The 20,747-nt window shown below is 36.2% G+C and overlaps 1 protein-coding gene across 7 annotated transcripts in view; it reads right to left on the bottom strand.

The window, feature by feature from the left end:
* Nucleotides 1-20,747, bottom strand: part of CSMD3 (CUB and Sushi multiple domains 3) — a 1,888,113-nt gene that overhangs the window by 1,010,058 nt on the left and 857,308 nt on the right. For 3 of the 7 annotated variants that reach the window (XM_077271098.1, XM_077271097.1, XM_077271096.1), the window contains exon 7: nt 20,181-20,474. The exons of the other annotated variants lie outside the window; for them this stretch is intronic. In XM_077271098.1, the coding sequence (XP_077127213.1) occupies nt 20,181-20,474 (294 nt within the window). The remainder of the gene's footprint in view (nt 1-20,180; nt 20,475-20,747) is intronic. 7 annotated transcript variants of the gene reach the window in all.

Genomic DNA, 20,747 nt, shown 5'->3' on the forward strand with positions numbered 1-20,747 from the left:
CATTTGAACAGCAAATCGTTTTGACATTGTTGTGCATGTGTTCATTATTTTTGGCATTTTCTGAGTGCTTTTAAAAATTGATTCCAGGCAACACTTGCCTGAAAAAGATGTTGTGTGCACATACTCTTGCATGCAGCTCTTCCAATGAATTCTGCAAGATGTACAATGTGAATCTAAATCTAACAGTTTGTTCTACTACCATAATAATTTTGTATAAATAATTAAATTCACAACATCAAAAATGTAAAAATGACAATAAAAAATCTGAAAAAAAAGTTTTACAAAAAACTTAGAATAAAACATTTTACAGTAATCTTATAGAACGACTCATATCAAAGTTTGTGTTCTTTTTATATATTGCAATCATCATATTATATAGCGCTGTGTATTTACAATTGCTCATTTTGCCTTTTTATTCAGTTAATCTATGTTTTCTCTGCTGTTTGTAGAATCAGGAAGTCTCTTTTTCCTACATAAATCATTCCCATTTGCAACTCCTGACCCAGCTGCTCCGCTCCTCCCCTACCAGAGACTCATACCATGAAAATTGGCCTCCTGTTTATACATAAAATTTAGAAGGATTCAGCTAGTCAATTTTTACTCTTGTGATATCAGAAACCTAATAGAAAAGAAAAGAACTAACTGGGTAGAAAGGCAAAATGAGCAATTGTAAGTACACAGTGTTATATAATGTGATGATGGCAATATATTAAGAGGGCAAAACTTTGATGGGAGTGCTTCTTTAATAAAAGGTTAATGAATGAAGAAGTTTGTGAGGAGCTGGCCCTGTTCTAAAGACTATGGGACCAATGCATATAGAGCGGACAGTAGATGCAGCAGAGCAGACAGCACAGGGGTCTCATGTAGTCCCAGGTGATAGGTTTGTTCTGAGGAACATGACTCCAGCAATGCACAATTATCACTGTGTACTTACAATTGCTTATTTCGCCATTTTATGCAGTTATTTTTCTGTTTTATCCTCTCTCTGTAGAAACAGTAAGTCTCTTTTCCCTACACAAATCATTCCCCTCTTCAACTCTTGACCTTGCTGCTCCACTCCTTCCCCTGCCAGAGACTTTTGCAGTGACTCATAAGTCATACAGGGAAAATTGACCACCTGTTTCTACATAGAGTTTACAAGGATTCAGCTAGTAAGTTTTTACTTATGTTATGTTAGAGACCTACCAGAAAAGAGAAGAATTAACTGGGTAGAAAAGCAAAATGAGCAAATGAAAGTACACAGTGCTATAGAATATGATGATTGCAGAGGACTGAAGAGGATAAAAACTTTGGTGGAATGTTGTGAATTCGGTTCTCGAGCTCCCTCCTGTGGTAATGAATGGTACTTCGGCGAGTTCTGTTCATGGACTCCCTCTGGTGGCTGTGAGTGGAGCTGCTGGTTCTGAGGTTCCTTCTCCAGCTGATCTCGTTTAGACCTTGGCTGGCTGCTCTATTTAACTCCACTCAGATCGTTACTTGATGCCAGCTGTCATGTCCTAGTACTGGTTCAGTTCTCTTGGATCTTTCAGATGACCTGTCTACTTCAGCAAAAGCTAAGTCCCTGCTAGCTTATTTGTTACCACTGTTTTTTTGTCCAGCTTACTATCATGATTTTGTCCTGTTAGCTGGAAGCTCTGGGATGCAGAGTGGCACCACCAGGCCATGAGTCGGTGCAGTGGTTTCTTTTGCACACTCTGCGTGGTTTTTTGTTAGTTTTTTATGCTGACCGCAAAGATACCTTTTCTATCCTCAGTCTGTTTAGTTAAGGCTGGCCTCCTTTGCTGAAACCTATTTCATTCCTGTGTTTGTGACTTCCATCTTAACTCACAGTCAATATGTGTGGGGGGCTGCCTATTTCTTTGGGGAATTTCTCTGAGGCAAGGTAGGCTGTATTTTCTATCTTTAGGGGTAGTTAGCTCTTAGGCTGTGAAGAGGCGTCTAGGTAGAGTCAGGAACGCTCCATGGCTATTTCTAGTTGTTGTGATAGGATTAGGGGTTGCGGTCAGCAGAGCTCCTACTTCCCAGAGCTCGTCCTGTATTACTAGTTTGCTCATCTGGTCATTTCTAGTGCTCCTAACCACCAGTTTAATCATAACAGTGGAAGTCCTTCTTTAATAAAAGGATAATGAATGAAGATGTCTGTGAGGGGATGGCTTGTTTTAAAGACTATGGGACCAATGAATGTAGAGCAGATAGTAGACCCAGTGCAGCTGTCAACACAGGGGGTCTCTCAAGCAGTCCCAGGTGTTGGTTTTATCCTGAGGAACATACCTCCACCAATCTGCAGTTAGCTTTGGGGGGAGAGTGTGAACACTACTGCCCTTTCATGGGGTGATACAGGAAAGGAAGACAATAAGTTATGTGCTTAGTGAGGAGTTGGTAGAGAGACCAGAAAGTCGAGAGGCGAGGATCAATGGCTGAGGTCCTAGTGCCCATGAATGGATGGCTTATGGATTTTGGAGATTGGTTGCTGGCATAGGCTGGTTTCACCTGATACATTTGAGGGATCTGTCTTTTTAATTGGAGAAACTTTGTTAAGGACTGTTGCTGCTGGATACATGGGCTTTGGTTGTGTTATCTGTCATCTTCAGAAGCGCAGACTGTGACTACAAACTATACTGATGGGTGATATGAAATCTGTAGGACAACCAAAAGTTGGGAGACAGTGAATATCACATGGTACAGGGGCAGTGGGACTACCGGCACCAGGGAGGGGATCTTGTGGACTGGGGACAATGTATTTTGTCCATATTCTTGGAGTTGTTGTAAAACCATGGAACAAAAGAATAAAAAATAGTTGCAACGTTCACTTGCTTAGGTGATTATTACAGCCCAAAACCACAGATCTTCACAATGTGAAATATGACAATTAGAGCTGTGTAAAAATATTCACATACAGTAAGTATTCTAGATATACACAATTTAATAAGATGAATTGCCTAAAACTTTTTTGTCTTTTTGAATGATAAAAATAAAAAAATAAGACACATGATGGAATGTGAGAGTGAAAATTTTCTCGAAAAATAAATATATATTATGTTTTCTAACATAAATAGTAAAAATAGACATCAAAACGCCATGGGGAATTAAAAATACTCATAGTGAAACAGCACAGATACATTATTGGAATGAAATAACTGGAATCTAGATATTTTGCCAAAAGCTTTTAACAGGCTACTTATTTATTAATTCATGCAGAGAAAATGTTGCACAAACTGTTCAAAATCTTGGAACAAAGTAAAACCATTTATATGCACCCAAGTATGACAAAAGATAATGTGATCCATTCAACTGTATAAAAAGGCATCTACATCTGCTTTTTGCCAGTATCCAGGCTGTTCAACATTTAACGAGTGAAAGGGTGTTCAGCAATAAATATATAGGTTAGAAAAAGAGGAAAAAGCTATTCAGTGCTAAATCTAAACCATTGCATGGTCTATTCGAATCTTAAATGGAATGTACTGCAGAAAATTACCTTTAATCTGGATTTTATATTAGATATTTTCTCATTAATTGTTGGAGATATTTTCCCAATTTTTAATGCATTAGCTACATGACAAAATAATCCTGAAATCTTGCTGTCACGCTGACCATTAAGCTTCTTAATAAGCTTTGCGACAATCATCTCAATATCCTAACAGACAGGACTACAATGCATGGCTTTCAGATGCAAAGAAAATAATGAATTAAGCCCCTAAATGGAAATATTTTAAAGATAAATTAACTATTATTTCAACAATTAAATTGCACAGTGCAAAATGAATAATTTATCTATTAAAGCCAAACGTCAAGATAGTATTATCTACTCATTAGAGATGAGCAAATTAATTTGTAGCAAATCAAAATCATTACAAATTTCCCTCCAAATTTGGATTTGCCAGAATTAATCTTTTTTTCAGATTGGATCATGTAAAATGGTGGCTAATTTGCACCCTTTTTGCTGATTGTTTATAGGGCTTGAATGGGTTAAAATGAATAATAACATATTACAATAACCTGTCATAGCCCACTACAGGACTCCACTAAGTCCTCTATAATTAGGTGAATTGCGCCCCATGTGGCTATCTAATGTAAGATAAGGTCTAGAAAACGCTAAAAGAGCAAAGACTGATCAAGACGATGTAGAGCTAGAATCGAAAGGTATCAAAATCAAGGAAGCTTTGTTCGAAACATGACATACCAACAAGAGAGAAAAAACGCAGCATAAAAAGCGTGATAGAAATGCATGTAGAAAAATCACAATGAAAAACATAATTGGGAAAAGCAGGTAACCTAATTTACTTAATAGGTGCAGAAATGTTGGCAAAAATCTGCAAACTCCACAACTCATCTTGAGCACTTAACCTAATACTGCACTTTTCGTAATCTCTTTGTGGTCTGAGGAAAGCAGGAATCCAACACTTTTGATTTGGACCAAACTTATTGAGACCAAATCAAATTTGCCCACCTTTTTGTGTGGATCTCACAGAAATAAACTTCTGCAGATTCGCTCATCATGGGTACTTATAATATAATATCATATAAATTGTGGAGAAAGGTAATAGTACAGCTCTATCAGTAATGGTAATATTATTATTTTAATCATAGGTCATCACTATGGCAATCCTGGACAATCTCTTTAACACTAGAACTACCGGAGGGGTCATTTTGACCCTTTTGCTATTTCTTTTTCCTATAATTTCTAAAATTTTAACAAATGAGTTCTGAGTTTTTGTGACTTTTATTTATTCATGGTAGTGTATATTTTAGGGCACAAAATGAATTGAAACTTTTTCAGGGGCCCGGATTTTACAATTCATACCTATAAGTACTGAAGGGTCAATTTGACCCCATACATAAAAGTAGTAGTAGGCAAGTCTCCTAATAACAAATACATATGAGACTACTCTGATGAAGTATGGTGGCATCACTCTTACAGTTTACCAAGGTAAGCGAAATAAGAATGCGGAGACCAGCGTAGGACGCAGCTTGTAGCAATTTTTTTTTCCGCATCGTCAAAATGACGCATGCGGAAGCATCCGCATACAGCCGCACGACCTGCGTACCTAATGTTAAATATAGGTACACAGGCCGCATGCCGGCCGCATGCAGAAATAGGTGGAGCTAGTGGTGGAGGGCGGGGCTTCACGGAGGAAGTCCGCAGCCCTCCGCAGCTGCTACAAACGCAAGTGTGAAAGTAGCCTTAGATCCCAGTCTTAAGCCTCTCACGTAGCCAAATCAGATCTCATACTTTCGCTGACTAACGGCAATACCCTGAAACACCGAGTCTGGAAATTGAGATTAGGATTTTACTTTTATCTTAAGTCATACGGCAAGGCTCAGGAAAGGGTCGGTGTTGACTTTTAGGATTGAGGCTTCCAATAGGTGGCACTAGAGTTTTAGTACTCTTCCTCTCTGAAGTTGCAATTTGCATGCTTGAAATAATAAAATTTACCCATTATGTGAATGCAAGAGAGCAGCCTGACCATATACATCTGACCGTGTTATATGGACAGTGCTTGCGTGTGCCGCACACCATTTCCCTCTGTCATGGATGCAACATCATATTATAGAGATATCCCTAATAGAAGAGAGAAGGAGGGTGCGGGTACATCTGTAATATAATGTCCAATCAAGCATGTTGCAAAATGGTAAAAAAAAATAAAATGATATTATGATATGCCTACATATAAAATTGCAGTCCTGCTGAGATACAGTACGGCTCTATATGAGTGTCACATCTCAACTCTCCACCACTCCAATGTTGTATGGAACTGTAATACTACAATGTGCCCTTATGCACAATATCTGTGGGGGAATATAGGTGAGTTAGTTTACTTTCTCTACTGTCCTTGCTTTTTTAATGGTTTTTCATTTGTTAGATTTATAATACAGTTCAATTGCACAATTATAGGAAATATTCCTCAACTTTGGATGCTACAACAAAAAGGGTAAAGTCTTAAAAAAAAGAGATGGTGCAGTAGTCAGCAGATTAACTGTTTTCTTATGACATCTGTATTGTCCTGAATATGCTGCTCTAGGAAAATCAAATGCTGACAGATTTATAGATAAAGAGAAAAGCCTGTCAGTACTAGAATTTTACCTCTCAGGTTTAATTAGAAAATGGAACAATTAAAAAAAAAAATATTCACCATTTAAATAAACAAAGCAATCATTATTTTATTACTTTTTTTTTCTTCCCGAAATAATGTTGACTGATGATCTGGCAAAAATTGAGGAATGAATGGAAAATTGACACTGATAAGCAGATTAGTAAATTATGTGCGTGGAAATTCCAATTCAGCAAAGTGCTTAGGTGAAGGATAGGAAAGACAAAAAAAATCTCGCTTGCCAGAGCTCTTAGTCAGCAAAAAAACAAATGAATTAAAATGATTGCCCTTCTGCTTATTAAAAGAACACTGTCTGATAAATCTCACGCTCTGCAAGGTCAACTTTGTGCTTAAATACATTTTTAATCAGTAATGCACCACGATTGTGATAATTGGCTAGCTTGCAGATATTTAATAATTTAATTTATAAAACACATTTCCTTTTGCAAGTAAAGAATTATATAATGAAGTGTTTAAATTCTGAATCTTGTGCCGGAAGGTCTCGATCCATAATGACATATAATTGACAGTGTGTTTATACACATTGTAGTATTATGTCAGAAATGAACAGAAAAGGGGATTAAAAGTTCAAGGGCAGCAATTTAATAAGAGAGCAATGATCAGAATATAGACAGTATAAATTCTAATAAAATGGACTATATGAATTAATAGTCCTTGAACCTACACTATCAAGTCCAGATAAAGATGAGGACGTGTTATCTAACAATAGCTGTGCTTTGTTATTAGAAACCTACAGATATGTACAGTGCTAATTAGAGATGAGTGAACCTGGACTTAAAAGTTTGGGGATACTACCAGACAGTTGATGTCCGGTACTAAACACCGAGTACAGACTTCTCCCAGAAATCCACTGCAATGTTCAGAGTCCCAGGGTAAGTGAGAGAGAGACAGGTCAAAAGTTCAACTCATCATTTTGTTCAATGAGGTTTAGGTTCTGTTCAAGTTCGGGAACTGTTCTGGTAACCGAACAGAACTTTGGAATAAACGTCCAGGGGTCTTCTCAAAACTAGTGCTAATGTCAACTCATTGTAGAATACCAACGTCTAAATTTAAAGCTTTAATAAGCACTCTAGTGATGATTTTGTTAAAAGGTACATGTCATGTAAAACCCACTATTAACATGCAGATTTGTTGTTAACATGCAGGTTGATATAGCTGTAATCACAACCTGGCACTGACTCACAGCCGACTCAGCTGGAGCTGCCGGAAGGAATAAAGTTAATTTTCTGGGGTCATTTTCCCGAGAAAGAAGAGCCTGTCACTTTGAAATGTATTGAATAAAAAACACATGTTTAATAAATTCCTGAGAATTGCCATCTTCAATAAATCAGCAGCACGGGGTGTATTTACAAATTCTCTTTAATGTCAATATACCAAGCTGATAGACAGCAGCAAACCACACATCGGGGGCCCACGAGCCACAGGATGGAGATCCATGCTTTAGAGTTTGGTAGTTCTCATGAGGAAAATAGAAACAACAAGCTGATGGAGAAAGTAATTAAGCTGGGCAGACACAAAGAACATCTTTTACTTATTATGCAGGTATGAATCTTGCAATTTGGCATTAGGTATGAAATGCCTACATTTATGTATGGTATGCCTATATTCATGAAATACATGAATTTAAGGCAACCCTGACAGTCCCTCAGAAAATTCTGGAAATCACATACTTATGTATTTCTTCAGATCTCACCCGCCATAACCTGAATCCAAGAAACTTCCAAACTGGAGTGAAGTCTACACTAATAGGAAACATCTGTATATTACAGAAAAAAACAGCCCACCTTTTATGTTGCATCACTTGCCTATGTCTCATTTGTCCTCTTTAGGCATCTACTATATAATTGTCTAAGGGTCACTTCCATCTTTCTGTCTGTCCTTCTGTCTTTCTGTCTGTCTGTCATGGATATTCATTGGTCACGGCCTCTGTCTGTCATGGAAATTCAATTGCTGATTGGTCGTGGCAAAACGCCCATGACCATTGCCACGACCAATCAGCAACGGCCATAGTCTGGCAGCGAAATGGCTGCTGCTTTACTGCCCTGCAGTCAGCGCTGAGCTCTCACACAGGGTTAATGCCAGCATTAACGGACCGCGGTGTAAAGCACTCCGTTCACTCAGCTATTAACCCCGTGTGACCAACTTTTTACTATTGATGCTGCATATGCAACATCAATAGTAAGAAGATCTAATGTTACAAATAATAATAATAAAAAAAGGTTATTCTCACCATCTGACGTCACGCGCTGTCCTTGGCAGCGCAAGCGGCAGGTTCTGGTGCCAAGGATGCTATGCGAGAAGGACCTGCCATAACGTCACGGTCATGTGACCGCGATGTCATCACAGGTCCTGCGCTCATACCAACCCTGTGACCGGAAGCTGCCGCGTGCACTGCATACAGGCACCAAGACTTTAAGGGGCCTTCGGAAGGTGAGTATATGTTTATTTTTTATTTTAAGTCTTTTTTAACCATGCATGTAGTGCCCACATTGCTATATACTACATGGGCTGTGTTACATACTGCGTGGGCTCTGTTACATACTACATCTCTGTACTATATACTATGTAGCTGGGCAATATACAACGTGACTGTCCAATATACTACATGGCTGTGCAATATACTGCGTGCTCTGTGTTATATACTATGTAGCTGTGCAATATACTATGTGGCTGTGTCGGTTCTGTTATATCCTGTTATATACTATGGTGACTGTGCAATATACTACGTGGCTCTGTTATATACTACGTGTCTATGCAATATACTACGTGCCTGTGCAATATACTATGTCCCTCTACAATATACTACAGTATGTGGCTATGTTAAATACTACGTGGCTCTGCTATATACTATGTCGCTGACCAATATACTGCATTGCTGTGCAATTCACTACGTAGCTGTGCAATACACTATGTGACTGTGTTATATACTATGTGGCTATGTTATATACTACGTAGCTATGTTATATACTACGTCGGTTGTGTTATATACTATGTCACTGTGCAATATAGTTCGTAGCCTGTGCTATATACAACCTACAAATTATAGAATACCCAATACGTTAGAATCAGGCCACCATCTAGTATATTATATTTTAATACTAACAGAAAAATGACTCATTTTTAGAATGTTCTATTATTAATTCAGGAAAGTAGTTAGTTAGCATTTTGCTCTGTTTTTATTTCTAACACTCGTCGCTCATTTGATTCAGATCATAGGACTGTTTAGTAAATTCTGGGAAATGCTTAATGGAAGCTGCAATGTCTTCTACTTAACAGCAAGATGATTTCAAACATTAAGCCGTAATGTTATAGTTAGTGCATGGAATGATGTGACAATAAGTAATGGTAATACGGTATCATGTTATGCCTAATTAAGCACTGTACAATAAAAGATATTGTGATGTTAATGAGCAATATGTCAGATAATTGCTAAGCATCTTAAGCTTGTTTGCATTGCGCATTATAGTAGTAAGTAAATTCCTTATGCATAGTGTATAAATATGGGTATCAATGAATGTGCAAAGTTTTACTGAAAGACTAAAGTTTCAAGCAACATGCAATTGTGGCACCCAGAGTAACATCAAGGGCAGATGCAGAGGGCCATAGATTCACTCATCCAAGAGAATTGGGCTAATCATGCAAATGACACTCTGAAGTTTGGTCAGAGTGTTATGACAGTGTGCTCCGATGTTCTCAGATGCGAACATTGCGTCAACCTCAGCCATGCAGCAATGTTTTCCTTGAATAGTTTCTGTACAAAGAAAAAATTGGAGATGTGCACAGCTCCGAAGACTAACATTGGTCTGAGTGCAATCCAATGTTTTGTCGGACCGCACTGAGACCAAAAATATGATCGCCTGCACCTGCCCTAAACATCATAGCTAAATTTATATTATTCACCTTTCAGTCATGACCTAACTGCAGGTCATCAAATTTACAGTCAAAAAGGGGATTTAATAAATAAAAATAAAAATATTTTACCTTGTACTAATTAATGTACTAACTAATCTTGATAGCTATAGGATACCAAATGATACACCTAGCAGAACACATGGAATAGAAAATAGTGTACAGCTCCCTGGCACAGTTAAGATAATTTTATGAGTTATGAATTTTGCTTGTTCCAGCTGGGTATTCTACTTTTGTAAACTGTCACTATGTTTCCCCCAAATTGGAGAACTTATATTGGACAAAACAGGGAAGAAATATATATATATATATATATATATATATATATATATATACATTAACTTCAGTTTTGGTTTTCACTTGGAGATTCCAGTCCATGTTACAGATTAAATCAGGTAAATTATGTACTGTTTCATGGATCACATATTCTTTGTCATGCGCAAAAAGCTGTAAGACAATTAAGTTTGTGGGCACATTTTTATTCTGAAATCCCAAACCAGGTCAAATATTTTGAAAGGATTGAAGATGTTTTTCCATGAAAGACATTCATCAATTTTATAATAAATGACTGACCCTCAGAGTGCTCTTCAACAATTACAAAATGGGGGTCCTGGTCCCTTGCTACCATGGATGAGTGTACCGATTCACCCAGGATTAACATTGAATCAAAGTTTTTGAAATTCGCAGTTTCCACAAATTCCATCACTTTGAAATTTGATTTGGCATTTCACATACTGCTGAAGCATCAACAAGCAGCCTAATGATGTTTCGCCAATCAAGGAGATATCACAAATCTCTCTCTTTTTCTTTTTATCATGCTCCCCTTATTTTCTGGGCATGTTGTGGCATTTTCATTTTGATATTCATGGCAAATCAAATTTGACAAATCTATGTGGAACATTTAGTGAACCTAGCAAGTGTGGATTTCTAAAGGGCCACTCACGTCTGCTTTTTACATTTTACTGTGGTTGGGATGTGATGGAGAAATCTGAGCTCTTTGCTCAGTTATCTCTATAAATCTCATGGATACTGAGTGGAGAGACAGCGCCACGTGCAGCCATATTGCTTCATTAATTTCAGACATTTAGGACACACATTCTCATGATATTTATCACCTATTTTGAAGATATGTAATACATTTCTGTAGCGGGTAAACAATTTGAAACACCTTGAAACACCTTGTTCAACTTTCTTGAGTGTTAGTGCAATGTTGTAGTCTCCCAAAAAACAAATATAAATACTAGAATATGCAATAATTTAACCTCTTCATGCAGCAGCAAATTTCCGCTTTTACATTTCCGTTTTTTCATTCTCTTATTCCCAGAGCCAAAGCTGTTTTATTTTTATGTCCATGTGGACATGAGGGATTGTTTTTTTTAACATGCACTATACATTTTACCACATAATGTACTCGAAAACAGGAAAAAATTTCCAAATGCTGTGAAAATGTGAAAAAAAATACAATTCTGACATTATTTTTTTAGGAATCGTTTTCACGATGTACAATTTATGGTAAAAGTGACCATACAAAATGATTCTCCTCATAAGTACGATTATGGCAATACCAAACAAGACCTTTTTTTAATTATTTTAGTGTAGAAAAAAATCAGAAGTTTGCAAACAAAAAATGTTGGGGGTTGTGTTGCCATTTTACGAGGCTTGTAACATTTTTATCTTTCTGTGGAGTCGGTGGAGCTGTGAAATAGCTTATTTTTTGTGGGGTCAGACAATGTTTTTACTAGTACCATTTTGGAATTGATATGACTTTTTGATTGCTTGTTAAAGAATTATCAATCGGGTTAACTACTTTTATGTTTTGATAGATCGAAAATTTCTGAATGCAGCGATATCACAAATGTGTATTTTCTTCATATTTTTTTGTCAATGGGGGAAGGAGGGGTGATTGGAACTTAGTTTTTTTATTTTTTCTTACTTTTTAAAACTTTTTTTTTACTTTTTACTGTTTTTACCCATACACCCACTTTCGATGTGTGCCGTACATATAAGGTGGATGTCAATAAGAGATTAATGATGTTTTGATATCAAAATAAGCTTAATCTGATTAGCCACTATATTTTTAATTGTTAAATAAATGAAAAACTATTTTAATTTAAGAAAATCTAAATATTAGAATGCTCAATCTCAAAACATCATTAACCCGTTCATTACATCCGCTATATATGTACGGCGCTTTTCGGAAGCTGGTGAATGGAGTAGGTCCATGCAGCGAGCCCACCCCATACATGGCAGGTGATGATTAGCCACTTTATTTTTAATTATCACTTAAATTATAAACTATTTTCAAAGTGATTTAATGTATTATGTTAATTTGAATAGCAATTAATAATCATGATAGTTTCCGCTTGTAGTAATAGTGAAACTAATGACCAGCTTATTAATATTGGAACGAAAAGAATCAATTAACTGACAAAGTAAGAAACAATGCAAATTTCAAGGAAAATGAAAAAAATCAAACTTACTAATTTATTAAATCAATTGCAATAGTCGCAATAGAAAAATTTAATGCCAGACACTTCACTACATAAATATACCAGCAGCCAGGGATTACAGCAGCAATGATTGAAAAAATACTTTTATTAAGTTAATACATAAAATAGAGTACTAAATAAAATGACACATAAAAAATCCTCCAAAAAGAACACAAGTTCCTGAAAATCTAGAAAAATGTATATAAAGATCTACTAAAATAAAGGAGCCAATGGTATCTCAGCTGTTGTAAATTGTAGCTGTGAATTACAGCAATGCTATAATATATAGCTGCCCCTTTATAAACTTCTGTTACGAGAATATTTTACATATGGTGTGTAATTATATCATGAGTCTCTCCTAGTGTTGAGCGATACCGTCCGATACTTGAAAGTATCGGTATCGGAAAGTATCGGCCGATACCGGCAAAGTATCAGATCTAATCCGATACCGATACCCGATACCAATACAAGTCAATGGGACACCAAGTATCGGACGGTATCCTGTATGGTTCCCAGGGTCTGAAGGAGAGGAAACTCTCCTTCAGGCCCTGGGATCCATATCAATGTGTAAAAGAAAGAATTAAAATAAAAAATAGGGATATACTCACCTCTCCGATGCAGCCTGGACTTTACCGCCGTAACCGGGAGCCGTTGTACCTAAAAATGCGCGCTTGAAGGGCCTTAGATGACGTCACGGTGCTCTGATTGGTCCGTAGCGGTCGCGTGACCGCTACGCAACCAATCACAAAGCAGTGACGTCACCTAAGGTCTTTCAAGCGCTTGAAATACCTTAGAAGATGTCCGCAGCTTCTGATTGGTCGTGTAGCGCTCGCGTGACCGCTACATGACCAATCACAAAGCAGTGACGTCACCTAAGGTCTTTCAAGCGCTTGAAAGACCTTAGGTGACGTCACTGCTTTGTGATTGGTCGCGTAGCGGTCACGCGACCGCTACAGACCAATCAGAGCATCGCGACGTCATCTAAGGCCCTTCAAGCGCGCATTTTTAGGTACAACGGCTCCCGGTTACAGCGGTAAAGTCCAGGCTGCGTCGGAGAGGTGAGTATATCCCTATTTTTTATTTTAATTCTTTCTTTTACACATTGATATTAATCCCGATACCGATTCCCGATACCACAAAAGTATCGGATCTCGGTATCGGAATTCCGATACCCGCAAGTATCGGCCGATACCCGATACTTGCGGTATCGGAATGCTCAACACTAGTCTCTCCTATTATTATAACAAATACAGGATGGACCGTGTATATGAATACACCTAAATAAAATGGGAATGGTTGGTGATATCAACTTCTTGTTTGTGGCACATCAGTATATGGGAGGGGAAAAACTTTTCAAGATGGGTGGTGACCATGGTGGCCATTTTGAAGTCCGCTATTTTGGATCCAACTTTATTTTTTCCAATGGGAAGAGGATCATGTGACACATCAAACTTATTGAGAAATTCATAAGAAATACTATGGTGTGCTTGGTTTTAACGTAACTTTATTCTTTCATTAGTTATTTACAAGTTTCTCTTTGTTTACAGCCAGTGACATGTTGCAGAGGTTAACATGTGAGGAGAGGATAGAAATTGTGTTGATGCCTGGTGAATGCAGTACCCAGGTCATTGCAGCAGATTTCAATGCAAGACACACTACGCAAGAAAACTGTCACCATTTCCATGTTTTTCCTCATGACTGAACATAATGTTCTGTGTAAACTGAGGGTCCTATTTCAATTTTTGTTTTGCCCATTCTGCAAATTCAGCACGCTGATCTGGATTATCCTCACTGAGATGCTGTATTTTGTAAGTAGCTAATAACTGCCGAAGGGATGTTCGACTGATGCCAAATTGGCGAGCTGAATTTTCAGAATGGGCAAAACAAAAATTGGAACAGGACCCTCAGTTTACACTTATGTTCAGTGATGAGGCAAACATTTTTGGGTTGGTCATTTTTATGGATACACCTAAATAACATGGGAATGGTGACAGTTTTCTTGCGTAGTGTGTCTTGCATTGAAATCTGCTGCAATGACCTGGGAACTGCGTTCACCAGACATCAAAACAATTTCTATCAGCTCCTCACGTGTTAGCCTCTGCGACATGTTAATGGCTGTAAACAAAGAGAAACTTGTAAATAACTCATGAAAGAATAAATAAGTTAGGTTAAAACCAAGCACAGTATTGTTTTTCGAATGAACTTCTCAATAAGTTTGATGTGTGCACATGACCCTCTTCTCACTGGAAAAAATAAAGTTGGATCCAAAATGGCCGACTTCAAAATGGCCTCCATGGTCACCACCCATCTTGAAAAGTTGTTTCCCCTCCCATATATTAATGTGCCACAAGCAGTAAGTTGATATCACCAAGCATTATCATTTTATTTAGGTGTATCCGTATACATGGCCCACCCTGTAGATAGTTTAGGAGAACTAACGCCATAGTCTTTGGACATATTCTGTCTTGATAAACACAATTTCTGTCTTAGTCCTGTGATTAATAATTTTGCTGGATCAGTCAGCACATAGCACAGGGGAATTGTATCATTACATTTTTAAGGTTTATATTAAAACTTTTATTTTATCATTGTAATCCACCTTGGCAAAACAAAGGTACTAAGAACACAAATTGGAAAATTCATAAAAGCCCGTGAGACTTCTACCATTCTATCTATTTATCTATCTATCTATCTATCTATCTATCTATCTTTATTTAAAAGAAAAAAGGGGCACTCAAAAATGGAAAACTATCAAAAGTCCTGTGAAACTGTCAATGGGCCATAAAGGCAACAGGCAACACTTTGGCTCCACAGAGTCTCTCTCAAGCATCAAGTCATTTTTTTTTTTTTTTTTTTTTTTATATTATCTGGTTTTTGGGCTACAACTAGTGGGCTAGCACCCATCCTTTTCTCTGAAGCTGTTGCTGAGTCATTTTATTTTAATCTTTCTGTTATCTATCAATCTATTAATCTATTAATCTATTTATCTTCTATCTATCTATCTATCTATCTATCTATCTATCTATCTATCTTTCTATCTATCATCTATCTATTTATCATCTATCTATTATCTATCATCTATCTATTATCTATCTTATATCTATTATCTATCTATTATCTATCAATATAAAAAGCCAGCAGCACTCCAAAAAATTTACCTTATAAACCCATATGGTGTGGCAAATTTTTGGTTATGACCAACCTTTCTCAAGCCCTTGATTTGCTGCCACACCATATGGGCTAATAAAGACCATTTTTTGACAATTTTTTGGAGTGCTGCTTGCTTTTTATTTTGCTATTATCATTACAAACGGATAAGTTTGGGGGGCCTTGCACTCATGATTAATTTAATTAATTAATTTAATTTAATTCTACCAAACATTTAAATATGATGTTCACCTTTTTACACTACTTAAATTGGATTATTTTTCAGCTTACTATTATTTGTGAGATTTTATTTTTTTTGTTTTTTTCTTTATTTTAGGTTTTCCCAAAGACCACTTGACATCAAACAGCATATATGCGTTCTTATGAGTATGATTTTAAAAAACAAAGAAACAAAAAAAAAACAAAGTACATTGTTGAAACATTGAGGCTACTTTTCCATGTTGAGCTTCTGGTGAGTTTTTGATGTTGTAAAGTTTTTGCATCATTTCTGCACCCATTAAAATTGTTTACTTGCACTTATTCAAAAATATGCAGCGTAAGAAACTCACCAAAAGTTCATCTTGGAAACATAGCCTGATACCTCTGCCTTTTCAAGCAAAAATTTCTACTTTCACTATATATTTTTTTAATGTAGTATTAGTTAGTACTATAACCCCTTACTGACCTCGGATGGGATAGTACGTCCGATGTCAGCTCCCCTGCTTTGATGCAGGGCTCCGCAGTGAGCCCGCATCAAAGCTGGGACATGTCAGCTGTTTTGAACAGCTGACATGTGCCCGCAATAGCGGCTGGTGTAATCGCGATTCACCCGCCGCTATTAACTAGTTAAATGCCGCTGTCAAACGCAGACAGCGGCATTTAACTACCGCATCCGGCCGGGCGGATATGAGCGCATCGCCGACCCCGTCACATGATCGGAGGTCGGCGATGCTTCTCCATTGTAACCATAGAGGTCCTTGAGACTGATCCCCAGCAGCTGTGAGCGCCACCCTGTGGTCGGTGCTCACAGCACACCTGATTTTCTGCTACATAGCAGCAAACAGCAGATCGCTGCTATGTAGCAGAGCCAATCGTGCTGTGCCTGCTTCTAGCCTCCTATAGAGGCTACTGAAGCATGGCAAAAGTTAAAAAAAAGTGAAAAAAAGTGAAAAAAATAAAAAAATATAAAAGTTTAAATCACCCCCCTTTCGCCCCAATCAAAATAAATCAATAAAAAAAATTCAAACCTACACATATTTGGTATCGCCACGTTCAGAATCGCCCGATCTATCAATTAAATAAAGCATTAACCTGATTGCTAAACGGCGTAACGAGAAAAAAATTCAAAACGCCAGAATTACATTTTTTTGGTCGCCACAACATGGCATTAAAATGCAATAACGGGCGATCAAAAAATGAGCCCTCAACCAACCCCAGATCATGAAAAATGGAGACGCTACGAGTATCGGAAATTGGCGCATTTTTTTAGCAAAGTTTGGAATTTTTTTTCACCACTTAGGTAAAAAATAACCTAGACATGTTAGGTGTCAATGAACACGTACTGACCTGCAGAATCATAATGGCCGGTCAGTTTTAGCATTTAGTGAACCTAGCAAAAAAGCCAAACAAAAAACAAGTGTGGGACTGCACTTTTTTTGCAGTTTCACTGCACTTGGAATTTTTTTCCCGTTTTCTAGTACACGACATGGTAAAACCAAAGATGTCGTTCAAAAGTACATCTCGTCCCGCAAGAAATAAGCCCTCACATGGCCAAATTGACGGAAAAATAAAAAAGGTTATGGCTCTGGGAAGGAGGGGAGCAAAAAACGAACACGGAAAAACGGAAGATCCCAAGGTCATGAAGGGGATAAAGAAGTATTGACATTTTCAGGTTTCATATACTTTCAGTCCAAGGAGCCCAAGGATCATACAGCTTTGCAACACAGAGTTTTCTTGTGACCTTTTTTTATTTTTTTCTATTCCTAGTTTTAGCTTTAAAAACTAAATTTAAAATAGTTCTTAACCCTAAACAATGTAGATAAGTAAAAAATACATTATTTTTAACTAGCAATAATAGAACATTATCATTACTTTTACTACTTCTGCTACTACTATGACAACTATGACAACTATCACTTACCACTTATTTATCATAATTTAAATGAATTACCATAATACATTATTGTTAACTATGTAAATTCTATTCTAAAATGTATAGTTATACTGTTAAAGTTAAAAGAAAATACAAAGAGTATATACATTATACAAATCGGTCCTGTTTTAAAATATGGTCACAATCTTGTCCGGAAAGGAGATTAAAGATATTCCAAGTAAAAAGGTTAAAAATGCTTCCATTCTCCCATCCAATTTTCCTTTTTTATCAATAAAGAGCTCCAGTCATGCTGAGTTTTAGAACACGAATATAAGTCCAGAACACAAACATGTTTATGTCATCTTAGGCAATTCTAGAATTTTTTTTCCTAGTGCTATTGCTCATGGAATGAAACAAATGCACCTAATGACTAAAAATGTGCAGATATTCTTAACTCAAAAATTAGAGCTAACATAAAAGTTTAGTAATTATGAGATATTGACATTTTATGCTTTGTCCACAATAGATTCTATCACAACCTGCTGACAAAATTACAATTTGTCATATATATTGTTTGTCTTAACAAAAAACAATATAGCTGAGCTTACTATTGTCACTTTTTTATCCCTGAGGAAATCACATGATCGTGGAGTAACGCGTGAGGTCCATGACTCTCTCTTCTTCACAGGTCCACATTGTGAGTGATACATTGGTAGTATGGATGTTCATTTTCCTATTTTGTACTGTGCCATTCGATCAGTTATGCCATAATATGTTATTTCTAATATGCTACTGCCTTATTAATTTGACATATTCACAATGCACTTCTATGTATATTAATTACAATATTTTGTTCTATCTTGATTATTTTCATGATGAATTAACTATCTATATAGTACTGTTTTGTGCCTTTCAGAAGTCTCATTACAATTATAGTATTTATATACCTGTACCTATTTCCTGTGATAGATTGTTTTGCACCTCTAGCCTGTTCTATTTTGACATGGCTACTGTGCTCTGCTGCCTAACAATTATATACTTTGTTTTTCATTTTATGTGTTTTTATATAATCTCTGCATGTCTTTGGTGTCAATAAAGATATTTTTTTTTTCTAAAAATTTACAGATATCGTATTGCTCATTTTTCTATTATGGGTGTATGGAGCTTAATAGATACAAGTTCCTCTTTCCGTTCATTTATTTAGGGTTTTTTTAGCTTATGGCACAACTTCATGCATTATTATTACTACTGTGGTGGCAGTTCATTGTAGTTCTCTAACTTTTTCAAAATGGCTGTCATGAAACAAAAAAACATAAATTTTAATATCCCAAGAAAAATACATAATTATCACTGATTGCTTACAGTTATATTTGGGATACTAATATATGGCCAGTTTTATGTCTTGATCCTATGTGTACTATGGGAAATATTAGGAGATTTTCTTCTGACAATTTAAAATTAACTTATCAGCAGTTTACTTTGGTATCTTAACAATCGTTAAATTAGTTGTTTTATCCCATATAATGGCTAAGAGTCCAATATGCAGTTACAATGCAAATGACATGATTGATTAATAATAACTGAAATTCTTAGTTGATCTTTTTGGTCAAGAGGGGAAGAAGCTATATCTAGAAAAAAAAACATTACTAAAAGCAGGTACATTTTTACATTGTAATTTTGCAATATTTTAAAAAACGTAGAAAAAAAATTTGTGGTATTCTGAAATTAATTTCAAATTAATTCATTCATTCTTTAAAAAATTGATTTTTTTTTCCATACTACAAAAAAATCATCAGAGAGAAAATTTAAAATAAAGAAAGATGAAAGTAAAATTTACTAAATTTGTTATCAAACCTAATTATGGGATTTGGTCAGTATTTTTAAACAATCTTGATAGTTTGGCTGCATCCCAAAATATATATATTGATGCTTTTGAAAACAGTATGCCAATGTTTTACCTGCACATTAAGCATTTCGATTATTTTAGATTATCCCAGGCGTTTAAAGAAAATATAAGAAAAATTAAGAGAATATTCATTAAATAAGATATTCAGCATAATTCAAAAAGGAAGAAAACATGTTAACATTTCTTCCTGAACAGAACTTGATGAAAAATCAACCATAAATAAATTCATTTTTATGGCCATTGTCAATGATTGTATTGTCATTTCATGCTATGACATATTTGGATCAATTTTTGGAGTTAGATTGTTTGTTTAATTTACTTTTTAGCTTCTTTAACCCCTTTTAGTTCCTGGGGGTGAGTTTTAACTATAAAAATAATTTATATATTTTTTTTAAATATATTTTTCGAAATGGGTTGATTTAAAGGAAAAACAAATTTGGTACTTTTAGCCATGATATGACAAACATAAGTGACCATGGCCTTAATCAATGGCTTTCAAAGGGTCACAAATAAAATAGTATAGATACCTCTATGAGTAACACCTGCAAGTTCTTTAGCTCTTTCTATCTGTACAGAATTTCTTGGCCGTCTTCGCAAGCTTTGGGTTTGTGCTGCTGGTGAAGACTGTAGGTCCATGGTTATGCTTGATTCCAAATCATGTTCAATGGCTTGGACCAGGATTTCTTCAGTAAGTCTTTTGTTTGGGGTTGCAGTTAAACAGGATACAGTAACATCAGGAGAAGTGAGAGCAAGTGTTACAGCACCAGGAGTAGCCTCAATTTGCTCCTCCAACTCAGCGGTGGAAGTGGTTTTGCTGAAACCTGTGGGACACATAGTGGCACTGGATGCTAACTTTTTCTTTTGAATTTTGCATTTTTCTGAATTCTTTTAATTTTTCAATTTAGAAATTGTCTCAAATTAATTCTTAATGAAAATAGATGACATGGACACATAAAGACAGTTTTATCCACTTTAGTTCAAAAGTATATGATAAATTGAGAAAATGTTAAGTCTGTCTCTGAATACATTCTATCTATATATATTACTGCTAATAATTACATATCTTGCTAGGAAGGCTGCTAGGCAAGGTGTAT

This window comes from Ranitomeya variabilis, chromosome 6, assembly GCF_051348905.1.
Source record: "Ranitomeya variabilis isolate aRanVar5 chromosome 6, aRanVar5.hap1, whole genome shotgun sequence".
NCBI lineage: Eukaryota > Metazoa > Chordata > Amphibia > Anura > Dendrobatidae > Ranitomeya > Ranitomeya variabilis.